At 40.5% G+C, this 23996-nt stretch overlaps 1 protein-coding gene across 1 annotated transcript in view; it reads left to right on the top strand.

Moving 5' to 3' along the window:
* Positions 1 to 23996, top strand: part of COPG2 (COPI coat complex subunit gamma 2) — a 138618-nt gene that overhangs the window by 69192 nt on the left and 45430 nt on the right. The window contains exons 13-20 of the mRNA XM_069462366.1: positions 4921 to 5016; positions 5333 to 5576; positions 7632 to 7707; positions 8891 to 8994; positions 9956 to 10081; positions 10965 to 11027; positions 11459 to 11598; positions 12179 to 12350. Of these exons, the coding sequence (XP_069318467.1) occupies positions 4921 to 5016; positions 5333 to 5576; positions 7632 to 7707; positions 8891 to 8994; positions 9956 to 10081; positions 10965 to 11027; positions 11459 to 11598; positions 12179 to 12350 (1021 nt within the window). The remainder of the gene's footprint in view (positions 1 to 4920; positions 5017 to 5332; positions 5577 to 7631; positions 7708 to 8890; positions 8995 to 9955; positions 10082 to 10964; positions 11028 to 11458; positions 11599 to 12178; positions 12351 to 23996) is intronic.

Here is a 23996-nt window from a genome sequence, read left to right as displayed (position 1 = left end):
ATTGTCTGCCTTTTGGGGACATCTTTGAGTTCAGGTATTGATTATGTTAGTTAAGATAAAAACGTTATTAAAGCATTATGGGAGTTCATCAATTGGATATCCACATGGAAAAAAATGTGAATCTTAACCCCACCTCACACCATACACGGAAATCCATTTCAGATGGATTGCAGTTCTCAATATACAAAGCAAAACAATAAATGTTTTAGAAGAAAACATAGGAGACCATCATAACCCTGGAATAAGAAAAATATTTTAAAAATAAAACACAAAGGAATTTTGATAAACTGGAACTGATTAAGGAATTCCCACTTATCAAAAGACATGAAAAGGTAAGCCACAGAGTGGGAAATATTTGCAGTACATGAGCTGAGCCTTAAAAGGCTTAATTTGAGAATTTATAAAGAAGTTTACAAACCAAAAAGAAAAAGGCAGATAATAAAAAGACTCCAAAGTTTTAAAAAAGACCTTCTCTAGAAAAGGATATACAAATGGCCATGAACATATGAAAAATTTATAATCATCAAGGAAATACAATCAAAACCATAATGGCAGTTACTCACCAGAAAGGCTGAAATGAGAAAGTTGGAAATACCAAGTGTTGGTGAAGATGTGGAAAACCAAAACTTTTATACACTGTCAGTGGGAACAGTACAGACACTTTGGAAAACTGTTTGGCAATATCTACTAAAGCTGAACATGTGCATATCCCAATGACCCAACAATTTCATTCCTTCAGTGTATTCCAAACAGAAATGCACATATAAGACCAATTTAAAATGTCAGGCTAAAGAGTTAGGAGTTTTGGAGGCAGTTTTTGTGATGGTTAATGGAATGACCTTTAGAATCAAAGCCCCAGGGTTTAAATCCTGATTCTACCACTTATATTAGATGTTTGCCTCAAGTGAGTCACATAAACTCTTACTGCCTCAGGTGACTTAGCTGTACTATGGGAAATAATAGTACTTACCTCATAAGAGTTATTGTGAAGTCTAAATGAAATAATAAAGATCTAAGTATAATATTCCAGTGTCACTATTATTGTTATTTTATGTGCATGTAGTATGGAAAGAACTACTAGTCCAAAATTAATTTTTTAAAATCTACACACACAGAATAGTTGAATATTGTCTAAGTTATTTGGATTCTTTTTCTTCTTTTCAGTGTAGTTATATAAGTCTTTTGAAATACAGATGGATTTGTTTCAGGTTGCTTTCAATTTTAACATTTTTCCCCTTCTCATCTTAATGATTTATTTTTTAATGTGTAGAACATTATGCTTCCAAAAGTCAAAACTATACAAAGAAGTATATTCAGAAAAATGTCACTTTCTCTCTTATATCTTGCACCCCCCCATGAGTAACCAACTTTATTGTTTTTAGGTTTATCTTTTTTGCATATCTTTTTATAAAGATAAGAGATACATGTATGTTTCTTATTTTCTCTTTTATCATAAATGAAAGATAGCATATTATATATGCTCTCTTGTACTTTCTCTCTCTTTTTTTTTAACCTAAAAATATATACTGGAAATCACTATAAAACAGTGCATGGAGACATTCCCCATTTTTATTTATAGCTACATAGTACCCCAGCAGGTGTATATAGTAGTTTATTGAACCAGTCCCCCATGCTTGGACATTTACGTAGATTGTAGTATTTTGCAATAACAAGTAATGCTGCGGTGGATACCTCATGCATATTTTTTCAAAACGTTGGAGGTGTATCCTTAGGGTAAATTCCTTCAAGTCCATATGCTAGGTCGAAGGTAAATAAATGGGTAATTTACAGAGAATGCTAAATTCTGCCAGCAATGTATGAGTCTGCCAGTTTTTCCATAGTTTCACCAATAATGTTTATTATTAAGCTTTTGAAGTTTTACCAGCCTTTTGGTTGAGAAATGCTATCTCAATGTAGTTTTAATTTGAATATCTCTTATTATGAGAGAACTTAAACATCTTTTCATATTTTTAAGGGCCATTTAATATCTTTTTTGTGAATTGTCTGCTCACATCTTTCCCCCATTTTCTGCAGGATTTTGGTCTTTTGTTTCCTCAATTAAAGTTTTTTTGTGTATTAAAGATATCAGGTCTTTATATATGAAACATGTTATGAATATTTTCTCCCAGTTTGTCATTTGTCTTTTGACTTTTCTTATGGTGTTTGTTGTCATGCAAAGGCCTTTTTTATTTTTATGTAGTCACATTTGTCAGTTTTTTATCTCATTTGACTTTTGAGTCATAGGTAGAAAAGCCTTTTCCTTCAGATTATAGAGGGATTCACCCATGTTCTCTTCTAGTACATTTATACTTTTGTGCTTTACATTCAGATCTCTGATCCATTGGATTTTATTGTATATGGTGTGAGAAACAGATTCAGTCTTATCCTTTTGCAGTGACTATCCAGTTGCCCCCTAAAATGTTATTTACAGACCATTTTTGCCCTAGTGATTTGAGGTATCATCTTTATGATACACTAAAGTTCCATATGTATTTGGGTCTGTTTCTGGGCTTTCTATTCTATTTATTATGTTGGTCTATGTATTCATACACCACTGCTGCACACTATGTTAAATAAAGAAGCTTTGTAGGATATATTAATATCTGTTAGCCTTCCATCATAGCTCTTTATTTTCATTGTTTTCCTGGCTATTCTTGCATGTTTGTTTTTCTAATAAACTTTAGTATCAACTTGTTTAGCTTCATAAAAAATCCCATTGGCATTTTTATTGGGATCACATTAAATATTCATAAGTTAACATCGGGGAGAATAAATATCTTGATAATGTTCAGATATCCTAACAAAGACAAGGATGTCTTTTAATTTGTTCAAATCTGCCTTTCAAGAATGTTTTATAATATTTTTATGTTAGTTTTGAAAATTTTTTAAATGCTTATTTCTAAATAATTTATATTTTTGTTGCTATTATGATTTTTTTTTTTTTTTTTTAGGCAGGGTCTCACTTTGTTGCCTGAGCTAGAGTGCAGTGGCATCGTCATAGCTCACTGCAACCTCAAACTTCTGGGTTCAAGCAATCTTCCTGCCTCAGCCTCCCAAGTAGCTGGGACTCAAGTGTGCACCACCATCCCCAGCTAATTTTTGTATTTTTTGTAGTCTCGCTATATTGCTCAGGCTGGCATAAATGTTTTTTAATCCATTGTATCTTCTAACTAGTTGTTATTCATGTATATGAATATTAGTGGTTTTATATGTTAATTTTATATCCTGCTACCTTGCTGAATTACTGATTTTTATTATTGATTATCAGGATTTTCAGGTATACTATCTTATGTCATCTGAAAATAAAGATAGTTTTGTGTTTTGTCTTTTCCAATTCCTATTCCTCTAATTATTTTCTCTTACCTAATTGCATTGGCTAATATCTCCAGACCAATGTTAAATAAAAGTAGAGATACTAGCATCCTGGCATTATTTCTGACCTTAATGGGAATGCTGCTCGGGGTTCCCTGTTAAGTAATACAGTGGCATTAGAATTGAGGAAATTATATTTATGTTATGGAAGTATCCATCTATTCATATTTTTTCAAGAATTTTTATTGGAAATGGGTGTTGGATTTTTATCAAAGGCTTTTCAGCATTTTGGACATAATCATATAATTTTTCTCCTTTGACTCATTAATATGAATTATATTAATTAATTTTCTAATATTGAACCATGCTTGTATTTCATCGTGGTATATTATTTCCTTAATGTATTAATATTAGACTCTGTTAGCTAACATACTACTTAGAATTTTTATATCAATATTCATAAATTATTTCAATCATTAATTTTCCTCTCTGTGCATATATACCATCTTTATTAGGTTTAAGTATCATTATGCCACAGAAAGATTACGGACATTTTCTTTCATTTTCTATGCTCCAAAACAGCATATACAGATTTGGGTTTATTTGATTGTTGGTAGACAATTCTCAACTCTCCATGGGTCTCTTTGCATTTCTGCATATCTTGCAAGTTAGACATTCACTGCACTTTGTTTCCTACCGTCCCAACTTTGTTTCCTTTGTATAGTGCAAGATATCTTTCAGCCTTAGAAGACAGAGACAATGTCTTCCTCTAAAGTAAAGGGCAGATTTCCTTACAGCCGTTGAAAATGCAAATAGTACTCCCACTGGAGCACAAAGCAAACATGCTTACTGTCCAGTATAATAATGTTTTCCTTCAGAACAAAGGACAGGCATGCTTACTGCCCATTGTAAAATATTCAATTTCCATACCTCGGGGTTCTTATCCTGTAATGTAATCCACTGTGGGTCACGGTATTATCTGTCTCTCTTTGCATTGCTCTGTGGGAATTGGGGTTCAAGGAAGCCCACCCCAAAATGCTGATACTCTAGCCACTGCTATTGGTGTAATTACAGCAGTAACTGTCTTTCATTGCTGAGCCAGAAGTCTAATGTTTTCTACCAACATCCATGAAATTGTAGCAGGTTAACTTGCCAAGTAGGGTAAAATCTCACACCCTTCACACTCCTTGACACTGGTCGTTAATGTTGTGGTAAAATTCCCCTAGAAACCATTTTGTGAAGTAGTTCCTTGATAACTTTCTCTGTTTCTCCTGTGAAAATGAGTCTGTTCAAACTTTTTATCTTTACTGCTCACTTTAAAATTTTTATGTGCTTATTTGTTTAAGATAGAGAGAGAGAATCTCTTGAATCAACTCCATTTTTACATTGCTTTTTATTTTCCTTTGAGGTCTCCTTTCTTATCTTTCATGAAGAACAATTATTATCATTTTAGATAACTATAATGCCTTCTTAGCTTATAGTAAATAAGAGGGAAATTATACTTTACAGCTAAAGTTATAAAGATGAATGTCCTTTCTGTGTTTGTTTCCTGTAAGTGGTGGTTGTACAGTCATTATAAAGGTGACTCTTCTGTTTGTTTTTCTACAGGTGGTGGTTGTACAGGCAATTAGTGCTCTCTGTCAGAAATACCCTCGAAAGCATAGCGTCATGATGACTTTCCTCTCTAACATGCTCCGCGATGATGTAGGTGAACTACGTTTTAATCATAGGAAGTAGCTTTCTTAAATTCTTTTGATTGCCATTAAATACCATAGTGTTTTAAGCTTTGATTTCTTTATCATCTCAGTATGCCTCTCAAGTAGTATACATAAGTCTGGTTCCTGTCTTATTGCGAAACATGCCATTGCTTTGCTTTCCCACTTGGAGGAAAAAACACTTTTGTTTCTTTCGTAAAGGGTAGGAAATGAAATTTGAATATTATAAGCGTGAGCCTTGGAGTATAAGCATTTTTCCAAAAAGTGTCCTTAGAATGAATGGCAGTTTTATCTTCTCTTGCCAGGGTGGCTTTGAATATAAGCGGGCCATTGTGGACTGCATAATCAGCATCGTGGAAGATAACTCTGAGAGTAAAGAAGCAGGTCTAGCCCACCTTTGTGAATTCATTGAGGACTGTGAACACACTGTTCTGGCTACTAAGATTCTACACTTGTTGGGCAAAGAGGGCCCCAGAACGCCTGTCCCCTCCAAGTATATCCGCTTTATTTTTAATAGGGTCGTCCTGGAGAATGAGGCTATCAGAGCGGGTGAGTCATTGGAACACTGATAATGATGTGATTTGCTGATCTTTTGAAATACTTAACTCAAGAGGGTGGTAATGGAAAATGAAGCTGCAAGATCTGTTTTATGGTAGGATCTTAGAGCATACATAGAGCTCAGATGTACAGCTCTTTCTTTGTACTCCAATTTCTATTCTCATTTTTGCCTTAGATTAGAGAGAACCCTTGTATTTCAGTGTGATAGGAATACTGTGATGGCTCATCCTTTTTTTCAGAGTTATAGCCATATGTATGATTGTATGTGAAATTTGTATATGTGTGTGCCTATATATTTTTAAGTGACTTCCTGTCTAATCTTTCCTTCCTTTTAGCATACGAACAGGTCCAAATTTCTCCTGTTAAAAATGTAAACCCTCCTGTTAGCCTTCATCTCGCACTAGCTGCTGACACTATACTTTTCTTCCCTTCTGAGATAAACCTCAAGTAGCCATTATTAGCTGCCAGCATGAATTCATTTTCCATTTTCCCTTCAACTCAATATAATCTATTTCTCTCTCTTAAAAATCCTCTGAAGCTATTTTTTAAAAAAATTACTTATAAACTGCTTGGGAAATAAGTCAGACACTAATGTTCTTATCTTTGTTCACCTCTGTCGATTTGATGTACTGTTGACTAAACACTTGATGAAACCCTCTACCCTTGATTTCCACAATAGCCTACATTTTTCTGTCACTCCTCACTCTTATTTATAGTTTCTCTTCCTAGGCTCATTCCTTAAAATATTTCTCCTCCTTAGGGTTTTATCTTCTCAACATACACATTCTTCCTGGTTATCAGAGCTCTACTGATATGCTATGACATTCCAGTCATGTCTCTTTCCTGAACCTGTGTGTCCAACTGCCTAAGGCACTTTAAATTCAACCTGAAATTCAAACTAACCCAAACTGAAATTTTCACCTTTATCATCCACTCAGTTGTGAAGATAGAAACTTATTCTACTGTTTTACAACTCCCATCTATTCTTTAGCAAAGTGCTGTCAATTCTGTCTCCTTAATATTTCTTCATTCTCTTTTCTGTTTTCAGGGGTACTGATTTAGGCTGTCAACCATTGCAGATTCCTAACTAGTCTGACTGTTTATTAGACTCAATGCATAGCAAGTCTATATTCCACACTCAGTTAAAAATGATCTTTCAAATATGTAAATTTATCCCATGTTTAATAGCCTTTAATAATAACTTTGACGTTAAAAAACACCCTATTTTTGTTTTCTTTCTAGTCTCTTCTTGCTCTCCAAGACAGGTCATATGTTCAGCCTTGCTCAGCTGTGTCCAGTACCATGCCATGTTTTCTTCTCTGGGCAGAAGGCATTTGTACTTGTTACTCTCTTTGCCTCTAATACTCTTTTCCTGACTTTTCCCTGTGGCTGATTCTACTTGTTCTTCAAAATTTAGTTCAAGTAATAAGTGTCATCTCCTTGTCTTACTTCTCTACCACCACTTCTGACTTAAGTTCCTTTCTTTGTACTCACGTAGCATCCTGGATAATAGTTCGACCATAGACTTACTCTATTATATTATAATTGTCTCTTTACTTACCTGTCTTTCCCACTACAGTATAACTCTTGAGGTCAGGAACTATGTCTTTTATCTACCCCCAGCACCTAGCATACTTCCTGACTAAAGTTTGGTGAATAGTCAGTCTCTATTGAATGTAAGGAATTTTAATAATGGAATTTCTTTTTATGCTCGGGGCTGGTTATTTGAGATTAGAACTTAATCACATCAGTGTGATATATAAGGTGTTGTAGTGGGGTGGAGATATGGCTTATACAGAAAACCTATATTATTCTTTTCCTTCGATGCATGGAGGATTTTCCTATTCAGAGCTTTCTTGGGCCTACAGAATTCTATTTATGTTTAATTGTATCAAAGACATAAAATCAAGAAACACTCAGTAAAACAAGTGAGTTTGTCTCCACTGAACATGGGGAAACTTCTTTCGTTTTTTTAAAAAATGATTATTGCTTAACTCTGAGTAACCAATATTTATAGTGTTTTATTTTATGCTTCATTAATTATAGCTGCTGTGAGTGCTTTGGCTAAATTTGGGGCTCAGAATGAAAGTCTTCTCCCAAGCATCCTTGTACTTTTACAAAGGTAAGTAAAAGAATCCTTTTTTTTTTTTTTTTTTTTTTGTAAAATAAGAATTCCACATGGCTGAATAGCAAAATCCTTATTGTACTATATTAGATGCACTACAGGGCCAAAGACTGAGATGATGGAATAAGTTGGGGGCAAATGGCATTTTCTTTCTCTTTCTAATAATTATATATGTGCCAGGTACATGTAACATTTGACTTTGGATTTCTCTTATATAATTTTGAGAAAGTGACTTAAATATATGTACCTCAATTTGTACAAGGAAGGCTAACTTAAAAAAGATCTTAGGCAATTCACTATGTAGAGTTGAAAATAGTAGCTTTTCATGGTCTCCATGACTCCCTATTTGATGAGGAAAAGATTTTGTGATGGCATCTTGTAATTGAAGCAGATAAATTACAGGCCAGTGGCTGGCTGGTTTAAATAAAAAAAAAAAATTGCCATTTGAGTAGTAACAATGCTTAGATTCTGAATACTGTTTATCTTTTTAGTATCCTTAGAAAGTATAATCTTCTCATTTCTTAATTGTAGAAAAGTCTTAAGTCGTCGTCGTCGTCTTCTTTTTTTTTTTTTTTGAGACAGAGTCTCTCTTTGTTGCCCGGGCTAGAGTGAGTGCCGTGGCATCAGCCTAGCTCACAGCAACCTCAAACTCCTGGGCTCAAGCGATCCTCCTGTCTCAGCCTCCCGGGTAGCTGGGACTACAGGCACTTGCCACCATGCCTGGCTAGTTTTTTCTATTTTTAGTTGTTTGGCTAATTTCTATTTTTAGTAGAGACGGGGTCTCACTCTTGCTCAGGCTGGTCTCGAACTTCTGAGCTCAAGCAATCCTCCTGCCTCAGCTTCCCAGAGTGCTAGGATTACAGAAGTCTTAAGTCTTTATCGGGCTCATGCAGTTACAGATCCAGGAACAGACTCTGCTATTTCATGTTATTGTGTTCTTTCTAGTTATTTTTATTGCCTACTTATATAGTGCTTCTGATTAATAATAACAGTTATTTCTTTAGTAATTCAGAACAATACCTAACATTTGTGGAAACTTTAGGACCCACTGTTGACTATGGTTGAGCTCTTTTACAAAGGTGGTACCAGCTGACCTGAACTGTGTCCTTTAGGTTTGATGGTAAAGCTATAGGAAATCTTTGGGGTAGTGTGACATGCCTATTCTGTTTCTTCTGGGCAGGTGTATGATGGATACGGATGATGAGGTACGGGACAGAGCTACCTTCTATCTGAATGTGCTACAGCAGAGGCAGATGGCACTGAATGCTACATATATCTTCAATGGTCAGTGAGAGCCAAGAACATAGAGAAACACACTTTTGTTCCCCAAATGGTGTCTTGGAAGCATATTTCATGATGATTTGTATATGAGCTAACTTCACTAGGCAAATGCTTGCTTTTTGTCTTTGAATGCACTTCCATTTCTGGGGAAACCTGTGTTCATAGGATATTGTCTAATTTGGTAATGGCAATTCCTATAAAACCATCTATAAAAATACATTTCTTAAAGCATATAAGAGCCCAAAGAGTATTGCTTATTTCTGGTTCTCCTTGAACTCCGTCTTGGGTGGGTTTACCTTTTTTCCCTTTTCTTATGCTGTCATTGTTCTCACATGGCTAAGTTGCTTTCTTTTCTGGGAAGTACTTATATTTTATTGAAAATTTTTATGCTCTGCTCCCATGTTTTCTTTTTTTTTTTTTTTTTTTTTTTGAGACAGAGTCTCACTCTGTTGCCCAGGCTAGAGTGAGTGCCGTGGCGTTAGCCTAGCTCACAGCAACCTCAAACTCCTGAGCTCAAGCGATCCTCCTGTCTCAGCCTCCCGAGTAGCTGGGACTACAGGCATGCGCCACCATGCCCGGCTAATTTTTTCTATATATATTTTTAACTGTCCATATAACTTCTTTCTATTTTTAGTAGAGATGGGGTCTCACTCTTGCTCAGGCTGGTCTCGAACTCCTGAGCTCAAACGATCCGCCCACCTCGGCCTCCCAGAGTGCTAGGATTACAGGCGTGAGCCACCGCGCCCGGCCCCATGTTTTCTTGAATGAGATAAGGCAGTTTATAAGTTTATAAGGCAGTTTTATATAATAGCTTTTATTTTTAATTACTTGAGCTATGAAGTCTGTGGTTGTATTTTTTTCTTCCTTCAGAAAACTTCCTTCAGATAAATGTTACAAATCTGGGCCTATCTGGAGCATAGGATTGGCAAGAGGTTATAATGCTGAGATTTGTCATGTTTCACAGGTCTAATGGTCTCTGTACCAGGGATGGAAAAAGCCTTATACCAGTACACACTGGAGCCTTCAGAAAAACCCTTTGACATGAAATCAGTTCCTCTTGCAATGGCTCCTGTCTTTGAACAGAAAGCAGGTAATAGGAACAGTTAACTCTACTTTCCTGTGCACAAATAGTAAATATTAAATTTTCTAAAATAGAAAATATAGAAAGCTAGAAAAAATTACAAAATATTAGCATATTTTCTCTAATATTTGTTTTGTTTTGTTTGTCACTCTTCCTAAATCTTTTAGATATAAGATACATGGTATTTTTATAGGAGTTTTTTTTTAAAATATCCTAGTTTTTACATAAAAGCAAGAATATAAAATATGTCCCAAGATGAACATCTTTTCTTTTTTTTAAAATGCATAGTGTTGTAGCATTTGAAGGTACACAGTGCCACTGTGTACCTCAGAGCAATAATAGGGCTGTCACCTCCTATTTTTATTTTCTGAAGTTGGTAATTTCTAAGTTAATTAATTTTGCTATTGGAGGTATGTCTTGAAAAAAATGTATGGGACAAGATCATAAAAATATTCCCAACAAGTATCTATCTTTAAAACTTAAATAAGAGGAAAAAAGTATTTAGTGGTTAGAATGCAGAACTGGGAATAAAAGAACTTATGCTTAATTTTCCACATTTCCAGTTTTTGTGTTGATACCATACAAGTGATTTTTCCTATTTTTAGCATGAGATTTGTTTTATAAATTATTCCTCCTTTTCTGAGTAATTTTTGTGTATCCTAGTTTATTTAAAGCAAATTCTATATTTTTAGGGCTTATCATTTCACCATATATGTTCACTAAATTTTAATTTGAGTGCCCCCCCCCAAGTGACAGAGAACCCATTGGTATGGTTTAGCAATAGCACATTATATATCTAACTAGAAGTTTCTGCCTTCATCTTTTTCTGTCTGCATTGTTAGCTTGATGGTGGGAAGGAAGCTCACTTAATTGCTCTTGTCTGTCTTTGTAGAAATTACACTTGTGGCTACTAAGCCAGAGAAGTTGGCTCCTTCCAGGCATGACATTTTCCAAGGTATGATGATTTGATGGGTAAAAGGAATAATCTTGCCCCTAGGCATTGTAAATATAATAAAATCTACTTTTATCAGTTTGATTAATTCTCAGTACAGGAAATATTTGTGTGGCTGAAGATCGTAGATTATAGTTGTTAAGTGTACGCAAGCCCATGGAACTTTTCAAATTCCATTTGCTAACTGGGAATGTTGTTCTTATCTGTATCTTGTTGGTTAACAGGAAACTCAAATTCTAAAAGATTAGGAATTTAGTTTCTTTTTTTGCTTTTAGTAATTCAGTATATGAACTCACTTATTTAAAAGATTATTTCACTAAAGCTTGGGGACATATTAGTTAAGTGTTTGGCTATTAGAAATTAAAACATTTTAGGAATCCAGAGTAAAGTTTTTCCCTGTCTTTTTCATATCTTCTTTCCTTTTTTCTTGATAGAACAATTGGCTGCCATTCCTGAGTTTATAACTCTAGGACCCTTATTCAAGTCTTCTGAGCCTATTCAACTTACAGAAGCAGAGACAGAATATTTTGTTCGCTGTATCAAGCACATGTTTACCAATCACATTGTGTTCCAGGTGAGATAAGTGTCCTTGGCTCCTGAAGGGACTTAGTATAAACTGATATGCTTTGAGACAAATATCAATTCCCCTTTAGCTTATAATTCTAGTTCTTTTTATAGAAAATTAATTTGGCAGAATTTCTGATTTTCTTTCCTAATACCAGAGTTATAGAGACCCCTTCATATGATGGGTAAATTTTGAGGGTTAAAATCTAAAAAGACATAAAACTGAAATGTCTGAAGAAGTTGGACAACATAAAGTATAACCTATTTTTAAAAATCATCTTTTAACATCAGGGTAAATTAAGTGGGTTGTTCAAAGAACTTAAATTTGACAGCCATCAGACTTCTACCATCTTGTTCAATAGAGCAATCTCAGGAAAGAGAAAAAACTGATCAATAATATAAACAAAAAGACCTCAAGAATAAGACTATCCTTGTCGCCTAAAGAAAAATCTTAGGAGATCTACAGTTCTGTTAAGAGAGGGAAGGTGTAGTGGGTTCCAGAGCTGAGTCATGGATTATGAGTGGGAAGGAACAACTTACTTGAAAACACTTCTTATCCTTCACAACTTTTTTGTTTGCTGACTTTTCAGTTTGACTGTACCAATACTCTCAATGACCAGCTACTGGAGAAAGTGACAGTGCAGATGGAGCCATCAGATTCCTTTGAAGTGCTGTGTTGTATCCCAGCCCCCAGCCTCCCTTATAATCAACCAGGAATATGTTACACTCTTGTTCGTTTGCCTGATGATGGCCCTACAGCAGGTACTGACCCACAGAAGGGAGGGGATACTTACATGATTAAGAATGTATTATCTCCTGAGCTCTTCAAATGTCTGTACAAATGTTCAGTGTTCAAGAATGTGGTTCTTTTCTAGAATTTAATGTAATGATAATGGGGGTATATTTTTAAAATTGGTTTCAAAATTGGTTACTGCTGCAGAAATATTAATTTCAAAACTAGGTCTCTGAGTAAAATTTGCTGGATATTCAATCTTAAAGGAGAAATTGAATGTATACCATGGTAGACTGAAAAGGAACTCAGGCTTTTTGTTGGAACAATGTAACTACTAGTGAGGGCTCATATATGTGATGTCTCCCATAAAGACATTTTAAAATACATCATGTAGCATAAGGCTGGTATCTGAGAGTATTATCTCTCAGCCTGAGTGGCTTAGCCAACCATGTGTGTCCACATTTGAGAAAGGTTCTGTAATTCTCTATTTGACCCATAAGTAGCCTTTGATGGGGGGAAAATAACCCCTAAAAGAGAACCAACTGCTTATGTCAATAGTAGCATTTACAGATTTGGGGATTTGGGAAGTTCTTGTGACCTATTGTTTGTGAATGTCAAGTATTTGTTGTACTTGATTTCTTTTCCCCATTTTCCTGAGTTCTTCTTTTCCCATATTCACTGTAGAAAACCCCATTTCCATAGAAATAAGCACACACATCACATTCATGTTTTGCACAACTTTTACTACTAGTAAGTACAGGAAAACAGCAGTTTACAAATTAACAAATATTGGCAAAGTTACAGAAGTACAAGAAATCATAAAAGTACTAGTAAATAGTTATCGCTGATCATCATTCATTTACATTTGGGGCTTAACCTGCTTTCTTTTAGCCCCTCTCCTAACTCCCTTCTGAGACCTTGGTTCCTGGGAGCTCCTGCCCAATCTTATCCGTGTTGGGTGATAGACCAGGCTACTCAGACTCTAGCACGAGGTAGATTCACATTGGCACCACTGCTGGATCTGAATCCCAGGTTGTTCCCTCTGGCCCTGGGTGGAACTCTGCTTCTGTTCTCTAGCCACCCTAGATCCATAAACCCTTGAGTAGGTTGGCACTTCCCTATCTGGCCTCCAGTATTTCTGCTTTGAGCTCTAAGCCATCTGGCTTTAACCTTTAATTACCTCCTTTATCTCTTTGTGAGGTTTCTCTAGTTCCATTTCCCCATAGCTTCACTTTCTTTCCTGGTCTATTTTTCTCTCTAGTTAGATTTGTCTGAATTATGTCCACCAGCCAGTAATTAAGCTGACTGTACTCTTAAGTAAAGCTAGTTTTATATGCTCTTGTTCTAAACTAGTATCTGGGCCCAGCCTTTATGTAGCCCTGTAGCTTCTGCCATTGTCCTGGGAGACTCCACACTTCATCAGTTTTTCCTGGTAGCCATCTCGCCTTCTTTCAAAATTCTTCCCTCTATTGTACTTCTCACCAACTTTACTTTTTAAGGTATGCGGGATACCATTATTTTATCACTTAATTTCAGAGGAAAGTGAAATGCTGAATCCTTGGAATAATCAAGCTCTTCTCAATTGAGAATACTAGCTCCTCCCACTTCCCAGGTTAATTTTTGATAACTGATAACTCAGGTGCCTCACATTCCAGGGAGTGGTCTTAACAGACTTCAATAAGTATAATTTTACAATACCAAAATACACAAAACATCAATATTGAAATTACATATAGTATAGGGAAAAAACAACACCAGAAAACATTTCCACCAAGAGAGGAAGGAAGGGGAAAGGTTTTCTCAACCCTCTTCACTAAGGAGTTCATTTCTTTTTAAAACATAGATCTTACAAACTAGCCCAGGGATTTCAACCTTTGGTCTGCTGGCTATAGACTCTTTTTGATGGTTTGTTTCATTTTTGTTTATAAAAATTTAACATTTAGAGAATTCTTTCTTTTATGTTAAACTCAGAGGGTTTCCTATCAGAGCTAGAATGTAGTTATAAAGGACATTTAAAATTTTGTTAGTCAATTTGTATCTAAATCATCACATACTTGCTTAAAAACAAACTCCTTTCTATTTAGTTTTTGTAAGAAACTCAAGTTTTTAATCCATGGCTAATCCAAACCCTTTGCTATATAATGAAAAAAGTGAAATACCAGGACATAGATGGTAATAAGAGTCTTTTACCCATTCTTTCCCTTTTGCATTTCCCATAGCAGATAGTCCACATTTTACAGATCTATGTATCACGTCTATGTGTATCATCTCAGAAAAACATTTTTTCCTTATAATCACAGAGAAAAAAAATAGAAATTGCTGGTTTTGATTTCCTTCAACTTGAAAACAGTATAACATAATAGAAAGGAATATAGGTCTATATACAGATGGGGATTTGAATTCTTCCCCTGCTACATATTAACTGGGTAATCTTGTACAAGTTATTTGATCTCTTAAGATTGTTATAAGGGTGAAATGAGATGAAATAAGTATAAGTAATGTGTTTACCATGGTGCCAGACACACAGTAAATAATAAATAGAAGATATTATTTAATTCTGGAACTCACAACCTTCTCTCTTTATCCTCTTTAAAATCAAGTCTTCCACACTTCAAAAGACATACACTCTCAAATCTCATAAGTCTCAATTTAATTAGTCCTACTTATCTCTCATCCTCCAATAATTTCTCTTTTACCTCCAAAAGTTTAGAAAATCCTTCAAGGTAACATTCCTCCTTTTTATCCATTCTCATTCTTTCCTCTGAATATTTATTGTACCAGCAACAATATATATTATGTATAAAACATTCTACCAGTTGCTCCCCACTTTGGACCTCTTTAATGCCCCTACCTATTTAATTTTTGATTCCAGTACCTATTCAGAACCATCCTAATCCCTACATTTTATTATTAGACTATCAAGCTTATTGCATCATATTTCTCATCATCTAGAACCATGTCAACAAATATAAATAACTTATTTTAAAACAGTCTTCACTAGAAAACATCCATACCAAGAAATACTTTAACAGTACATGTATGGGAGTTTCTTTCCTCTGATTTTCATTAGGAATATTGCCCGCCATATAACCACTTACAATTCTTTCATAAATAATTCAGCTCTCAACTTCCTGCCTACACTTCCTTCAAGTGCCATCTTAAGCAATCTGATGGACTCAGAACTCTTCTCTGAATCTGTATCTCCCATCCATTATTTTTTTGTTCAGTATTAACCGTATCAACTCTTGGCATTCTGTACTAAATCCACAACTTCAATTTAATAAGATTTACCTCAGAGTTGTTAGTTTGACTCACCTCTACTCACTCACTGGGATCCTTGATGAAACTTTGCATTCTTCCAAGCCAAGCATTTAAGGTCAGTTTTCACTCAAGTACTTAAATAGCGGATTGACAGAACATAACTATTCTGCCACCATTTTAATTTCTGCCTTTATCACCAGAATTTGCTTTAATCTGGCCTTAAAATCAATATTCCTACAATTTGCCCCATTATAGGGTCTGCCAAGATTCCCAGTCTGAGAACTCCTTATACACCTCATTCTCTTATACCCAGTCTGCCTTTCCTGAAACTCACTGAGACTTCTATCATTCCTTTTCAAGCCATCTTCCTAACCTGTTTGATGTTCCTTTTTCACCCCAGCATCATCAATATCCCTCATCTTTATTGTTGACTTTACTTAACTGACACCATCTCTCCAGAATGCAACTTAAACGAGGCATACCCACTCATTTCTGCCTTTTGCTGTAAGAAAAGCACTCCTGCTCTATCAGTACTGCCCAATCATTGTTCACTGTCACTGAAATGGATTCACAACATGAGTATGTATAAGCTTCCTCCTTGGATACTCACCTGCACCCTTGGCTATCAAAAGTAGCTACCTGCTACTCACCTGCATCCTTGGCTCTCAGAAGCACTGATTTTAAGGGTTGCTGACCAAGCTCTCTCTTCAGATTCCAAAACTTTATACCTATATTACCATTTATTCTCCTGACTCTACCCATTCCTTAAGTGATTATCTGATGGGGCTTTAAGGCAGCCACTGAATTCCCTAATAACCATTTTTTTTAGACACTTTTCCTGTTTTCTCTTATTCTGTATTTTGGATCAAGTTTAGATGGGCAACAAAATACCCATTTTGCCAACTATAACTTTACTAAATAATGTTGATTTAAAATGTATATTGTCCCCTTCAACCAAATTTCATTAAAGAGAACACTCTTGTTCCATTTGTGCTCTGCTGATTTTGCTGGAGACCACATTAAACATAATCCAGCCTATGTCCAACCCTCACATTTGTCAATTTTACACTGTTAAGCATATGCTTTCAAAATCCTGACCTCCAGTGATTCAGGACACTACATTCCATATGGGTTGGCTTTACTTTATCATAACTATAAACATTCTTTTCTATTTTCCCATTCAATGAACTAGTTGCACAAGACATTAAATGTTGTTACACCACTTGCAGCTCTTCTAAGCTATATCTTCTGCTTCCTACACTCCTCCTAATAGTCTGCCCTTGATACTGTATGTGCCAACAACTGGACCGCTGAGATACACCAACACCCTGGGTAGGGAACTCTGCATTCTGCCTTGAGCTTTTCTATGTTGGCCACTTCACTGATGCTTAGCCCCCCACAAATTCAGAAGATCTCTCTGCACTCCTACGTACCTCCTGTCCTCTTCTTTTCCCATTTACTTCTGTGGCCCGACTTATATTCCAGCTACTGCCTTGACATGGATGGCTGGCTGAAATGTCTCTGTTCCCACACTAAATGTGGATTTAAACCAGGCAAGACCTATCTACTACATTTTCCCCACAAGGTTATCTTCCTAAGACCCTCTTCTTCATCTTCCACACCTAGTCTGACTTCCCCTACCACCAAAACATCAATGAGTAGTCTCAGGAACTCTTTGCTTGAGGTCTGCACTCTTCCCAAACTCCTCAAACTGCAGCCACAAACGCCAGACTCTTCCTTTGTACTTAATGTGCTGAACTGAGTCAATCTCATGTCTGATTTCAATACTAACCATCCTACCTTCTTGGTTCTGCCATTTTGCAGACCGTCCTTTCCTCTCATGGTGCAGACCCCTCACCTCTGATCTTTCACCCTCTCACCATGCCTTTCATTGACAGGTTAGTCCTCAGCATTTCCCAGGTGCCCCCACCTCTACACCCTCCTTCTCCTCGGCCTTCTCCCTCCTGTCTTCCCTTTTGAGCTTGTCTTACCCACCCCATACTTTCTCCTCCATGGGCTTCCTCATGCACTGTTCCCCTTTGGGGGCAAAGTCCCTGGATTCTGCGCATTCACTCCTCCTCCTTGGGGTTGCCATACCTCCCTTGGAGCAGTGCATTCCCTGATCCTAACCAGCCTCTGCTGTCTTAGCTGCTGGCTCCATCACCTCCTCCTCCTCACACCTCTTGCCCACTGGACCACCTCTCCGTGCTGCTCCCCCACATGCTGCAAACTCCTCACCTGCTCTCGGGTCCTGGCCTTGGCTGGGCATTTCTCCTGTTTCCTCCTCTACTGCACACCAGGTTACTATCTGACCCTAACCACCTGCATTCTTTCAGCTACCATCCGTGAATCAGCTGCATTCAGTGGTCTTCTGAGGGGTCCTCCCTTCTTGACCCGCACCCCCACCACTGCTGCACCACATGCAGTCGTCTTTGTGTCAGACATACTGTACCGAATCCACACGCTCTACCCAGCAGTCCACGCCCACGTCCCTGTGGCCCAGGCTGCAGGTCACTTCCACTGCCACACAACCATGGCTCCCTCTCGCCCTCCTCTTTCCTTTCACAGACTTTCTGCTGCAGTCTTGGGAGAACGCTCTCAGGAGTATGTGCCTCTCATTCTCCTCCCTTCTTCCTCCACCACAGCCCTTTTGCCTTCAGCTGTCACTCTCGCCCCGCACCTGCCTGCCCTCACCCCTGCCACCCAAATGCACCCAAACTCAACCTGACTCCCCTGCTCTGCCTGAGAGCTCATCTCCCTGGGTGCTCCCACCCTTCCCCCGCTTTCCGGTTCTCCTCACTAGCACCCAGATCTTCTCAAGATGCTCTCTTTCCCTGCTGTCTCCATTGCCCTTTGGCCTTTCCTTCCCAGTAGACAACACAGCCACTGCTGTCTGCTCCCACACACGCATCCCGGCCTCCTGAGTGTCGCTGCACCCACCTCTCTCAGCCTCACTCTTCAACCTCAGTCCTCAGCTCCGGGACCTTGGCCTTGGCACCACACTTCCTACCTTTGACAGGAAATCCCGAGCCCACCATCATCACCCCAGGTGCCTTCTCGGCTACATCCATTTGCTCGCTGTCAACCGCATCCTGTCTGATGGGACCTTTGCTCCCATTTCTGACAGTCTTGACTCTGATGCCTCCATCAGCCCCAGCGCACGTGTGGCATCTACTCGTGCTGCACATCTCCGCCCAGCTCTCCGTTCTCCCCGCCCACCGGTGATTCTCACCCGAGGATGCACGACCCCCAAGCCGGCCTATCAGAATCATCATTTGGGGAAGTTTGTTCTTATTCTTTATGTTTGGTTTTAGGATTAGGTTTTGATTTTGGGTTTTTTGTTTTGTTTTCTTTTGTTTTTTCATTTTTTAGAGCAGAACCCTCCTCATCCCTCTGATGTTCTGATAGGCCAACCTGGGGATCTGTGCCCGCAGCCCCCCTCGGGTGAAATCCACCCCCCCATCCCCGTTGAGAATCACCACTGTGGACGGCCACCTGGACTCCCTGGGCTCCACTCTCCCATTTCACGCCTCTAGCACTCCAGTCATTGTCATTTACACTTCTCTCTCAAAGGTCTCAACATTTAAACTCCCTCCCCCCATATATGCCCGGCACTCTCCCCTTGGAACCACCTCATACCCTGCCCTATTACTCTTTGACAGTGCATGCTACAGTTCTGTTAACACCCCTGCTGACACCCCTCAAGTCTCCCCATATGACTCTCAGATATTTTATCAATATCTTTGGCCTCCATATGTTCTTTCTAGGCACTTAGTGCTGTCCCTTTTCCTTAGTCACCCCTCCTCTTTCAGATGCCTCACATGGTGTCCCTGGAGAGACGTCCAGGGTTGATCCTTTGATCCTCCTTGTTTCCAAGAAACCACCCCTCTCCTTGACCTCCCACCGTACCTGAAGCTACTCTCCTTCTCTTTAGGGTGGATTCAGAAATCTCCCCAGCCTGTATTTACCACCCTCAACCTTCAACCCATTAATGAGGTGATTTTCTCAATGCCTGGAACTTGGCTCATGTCCCCTCCCACTCCCACCCCCACCCCACCCCCCCCCCATTCCCAATCCCCCTGCTCCCAACTCTGCCCTCCCATACAACCCAGTCCCCCCCAACCCAAACCCCACCCTGGTCCCCAGCCCCCCACCCTCCCCATTCCCACCCCCCACCCTTCCCTACCCTCCCCTTCCCACCCCCCCTTCCCCGCCGGATCCGTAGTAGTAAATGAGCCTGGCCCGAGATTTGCACCTTTGCAGCAATATTCAAGGCTGTAAAAGCACCCATTATTCCCTCCAACTGCTGTCCACCCCTTTGCCACTTTCCCATCCCCATGCCGGGACTTCCTGGCTACCCTGAGGACTCTTAAGTTCCTTCATTCCTACTCTGGGACTTCCCCTTTCTCCTCCCTTCCCCTGTCGCTACCCAGCCTGTCTCCCTTCTGCCACACTATCTGCCCTCCCACCTTCCCTGGGTGCCCCCCAATCTTGTCCTTTATAGGTGACTCCCCTTTGTGCTGCATCATGGTCTCATTTTCACGTTCTTTCTTGTGGTCTTTCCCTTGTGACACATTTCTTCTCTTTGCCTCCTTGGCCACTGCAAAACACCCTGCCTCTTCTCTATGGCACATATTCTCTCAGCTACCTAGTAGTGCCTCTCCCTTCCTCACATTCGGTCATCTTTTCTCCATATGAGTGTGCTCACTTCTTTGACATGCTCTCCCACTCAAACTCTTTCCATTCTTCTCTTCTGGAACCCTGTGCTGTCACTGATCCAGATCGTCCTTTAATTCTGCCCACTGCCTTCCCTTAGACTGCCTCTTTCTTCCCCTCTCCCATGAGCCTTTCATCTCTTCTCTCTTCCTCTTCCATTAAGTGGCTTCCCATGAAACTCTACATCTAGTCCTGCTGCTTCGTTCTCTTCCTCCTTTCTTCACCTCCATTACTTCCATTTACCCCCATGGGGACCCTTCGAGCCAGTGGTCCCCTGCACATCACATTTGCCCTTCTACTACCCACGGAGGCCGTCTCATCGGCTGATCCCTCTTCCTTCTCGGCCACAGTACCTTCACAACACCTGTGTTCAGAATTTAAGACTCTCTTATGCAGGTACCACTCTCCATCCTCCTATGCAATCACTCTTGTGTTGCCCTCTGAATCAAACCTCCTGAAAATGAAACTCCTACCCCAGCACTGAACACCCCTTCCCCTCACCAACACCTGCCATACTCTGTTCTGCTTTGCCCAATTGCTTTTCCCTAAACTCCCTCTAACTCTACGATGCCCCATGGATTGAAGATCTTCCCTGGTCCCACTGAGATTCACTGTGTCCCTCTGCAGCTATATTCTATCGCAAGCTACAACTCCATCCTTTCTGCCACTATTGAACAGTGAAGCTCGAATTCAGTAATCATTTCAAGTTATCTTTTCCAAATTGGTTCCCAGCCAGTCTACCATGTGCAAGTATCTTTATACCTACACACGGGACTGAAATCACAAGACTCCATCCTCAAGTCCCTGAGATTACCAGCCAGCAGTTCCATGCAGGTACCATCTTAATATGCAGCCATGCCTGACTTCCTTCATTTAATCTGAGTCACTTTGGCCCTTTCCCTTACTTTCTGCTAAGGGCCAGGCTCTGCAAATGCCTGAACCTTTTCTTCTTAGCTCTGTTCTCCACCTACAGTCTGGCCTTGATATCTTGCATGGCACAGAATCACACTGTGAGATCTCTTGCAGCCACTGGTCTGTAAACTCTTGGTTCTGTCTTCACCTTTTATGTATGGACCCCATTACCAATGCTTAGCCCTTGACAGATCGACGAGGTCTCTCACCTCTCATGTGCCTCCTTTCCCGTTCCTTTCCTTTCAACTTCCCTCACCTAACTCGAGTTAGATTTGCCACCTTTCAATGACTGAAAAACTCCAATATCTGTTTTCCATATTGGATATGGATTTAAATTTTCCACCACCAATCCACCGCGTTCTTTCCTCCAGAATGTCTTCCTCAGCCCCTGCACTGCATCGTCAACATTCAGTGCTACGTCCCCTGCTATACACCAGTCATTCAAAAGACTCATGACTCCTTTACTTGAGGCCCATTCCATTCGACACTTGCCCTGACTCCTGCTACCAATGCCAGACACTTTGTCCCTAATGTGCTGAACTGAGTCCATCTCCTGTCTGATTTCAAACACTAACCATCCTACCTTCCTGGTTCTGCCATTTTGCAGACCGTCCTTTCCTCTCACGGTGCAGACCCCTCACCTCTGACCTTGCACCCTCTCACCATGCCTTTCATTGACAGGTTAGTCCTCAGCATTTCCCAGGTGCCCCCACCTCTACACCCTCCTTCTCCTCGGCCTTCTCCCTCCTGTCTACCCTTCCGAGCTTGTCTATCCCACCCCATACTTTCTCCTCCGTGGGCTTCCTCATGCACTGTTCCCCTTTGGGGGCAAAGTCCCTGGATTCTGCGCATTCACTCCTCCTCCTTGGGGTTGCCATACCTCCCTTGGAGCAGCGCATTCCCTGGTCCTAACCAGCCTCTGCTGTCTTAGCTGCTGGCTCCATCACCTCCTCCTTCTCACGCCTCTTGCCCACTGGACCACCTCTCCGTGCTGCTCCCCCACATGCTGCAAACTCCTCACCTGCTCTCGGGTCCTGGCCTTGGCTGGGCATTTCTCCTGTTTCCTTCTCTACTGCACACCAGGTTACTATCTGACCCTAACCACCTGCATTCTTTCAGCTACCATCCGTGAATCAGCTGCATTCAGTGGTCTTCTGAGGGGTCCTCCCTTCTTGACCCGCACCCCCACCACTGCTGCACCACATGCAGTCGTCTTTGTGTCAGACATACTGTACCGAATCCACACGCTCTACCCAGCAGTCCACGCCCACGTCCCTGTGGCCCAGGCTGCAGGTCACTTCCACTACCACACAACCATGGCTCCCTCTCGCCCTCCTCTTTCCTTTCACAGACTTTCTGCTGCAGTCTTGGGAGAACGCTCTCAGGAGTATGTGCCTCTCATTCTCCTCCCTTCTTCCTCCACCACAGCCCTTTTGCCTTCAGCTGTCACTCTCGCCCCGCACCTGCCCGCCCTCACCCCCGCCACCCAAATGCACCCAAACTCAACCTGACTCCCCTGCTCTGCCTGAGAGCTCATCTCCCTGGGTGCTCCCACCCTTCCCCCCTTTCTGGTTCTCCTCACTAGCACCCAGCTCTTCTCAAGATGCTCTCTTTCCCTGCTGTCTCCATTGCCCTTTGGCCTCTCCTTCCCAGTAGACAACACAGCCACTGCTGTCTGCTCCCACACACGCATCCCGGCCTCCTGAGTGTCGCTGCACCCACCTCTCTCAGCCTCACTCTTCAACCTCAGTCCTCAGCTCCGGGACCTTGGCCTTGGCACCACACTTCCTACCTTTGACAGGAAATCCCGACCCCACCATCATCACCCCAGGTGCCTTCTCGGCTACATCCATTTGCTCGCTGTCAACCTCATCCTGTCTGATGGGACCTTTGCTCCCATTTCTGACAGTCTTGACTCTGATGCCTCCATCAGCCCCAGCGCACGTGTGGCATCTACTCGTGCTGCACATCTCCGCCCAGCTCTCCATTCTCCCCGCCCACTGGTGATTCTCACCCGAGGATGCACGACCCCCAAGCCGGCCTATCAGAATCATCATTTGGGGAAGTTTGTTCTTATTCTTTATGTTTGGTTTTAGGATTAGGTTTTGATTTTTTTGTTTCTTTGTTTGTTTGTTTGTTTTTATTTTTTAGAGCAGAACCTTCCTCATCCCTCTGATGTTCTGATAGGCCAACCTGGGGATCTGTGCCCGCAGCCCCCCTCGGGTGAAATCCACCCCCCCATCCCCGTTGAGAATCACCGCTGTGGACGGCCACCTGGATTCCCTGGGATCCACTCTCCCATTTCACGCCTCTAGCACTCCAGTCATTGCCATTTACACTTCTCTTCTCAAAGGTCTCAACATTTAAACTCCCTCCCCCCATATATGCCCGGCACGCTCCCCTTGGAACCACCTCATGCCCTGTCCTATTACTCTTTGACAGTGCATGCTACAGTTCTGTTAACACCCCTGCTGACACCCCTCAAGTCTCCCCATATGACTCTCAGACATTTTATCAATATCTTTGGCCTCCATATGTTCTTTCTAGGCACTTAGTGCTGTCCTTTTCCCTTAGTCACCCCTCCTCTTTCAGATGCCTCACATGGTGCCACTGGAGAGACGTCCACGTTTGATCCTTTGATCCTCCTTGTTTCCAAGAAACCACCCCTCTCCTTGACCTCCCACCCTACCTGAAGCTACTCTCCTTCTCTTCAGGGTGGGTTCAGAAGTCTCCCTGGCCTGTGTCCACCACCCTCAACCTTCAACACATAAAAATAAGATGATTTT

The sequence above is a fragment of the Eulemur rufifrons genome, chromosome 29 (assembly GCF_041146395.1).
Source record: "Eulemur rufifrons isolate Redbay chromosome 29, OSU_ERuf_1, whole genome shotgun sequence".
Taxonomy (NCBI): domain Eukaryota; kingdom Metazoa; phylum Chordata; class Mammalia; order Primates; family Lemuridae; genus Eulemur; species Eulemur rufifrons.
Note: the sequence above shows the minus strand (reverse complement) of the source record. Positions and strands in the feature narration are given on the sequence as shown.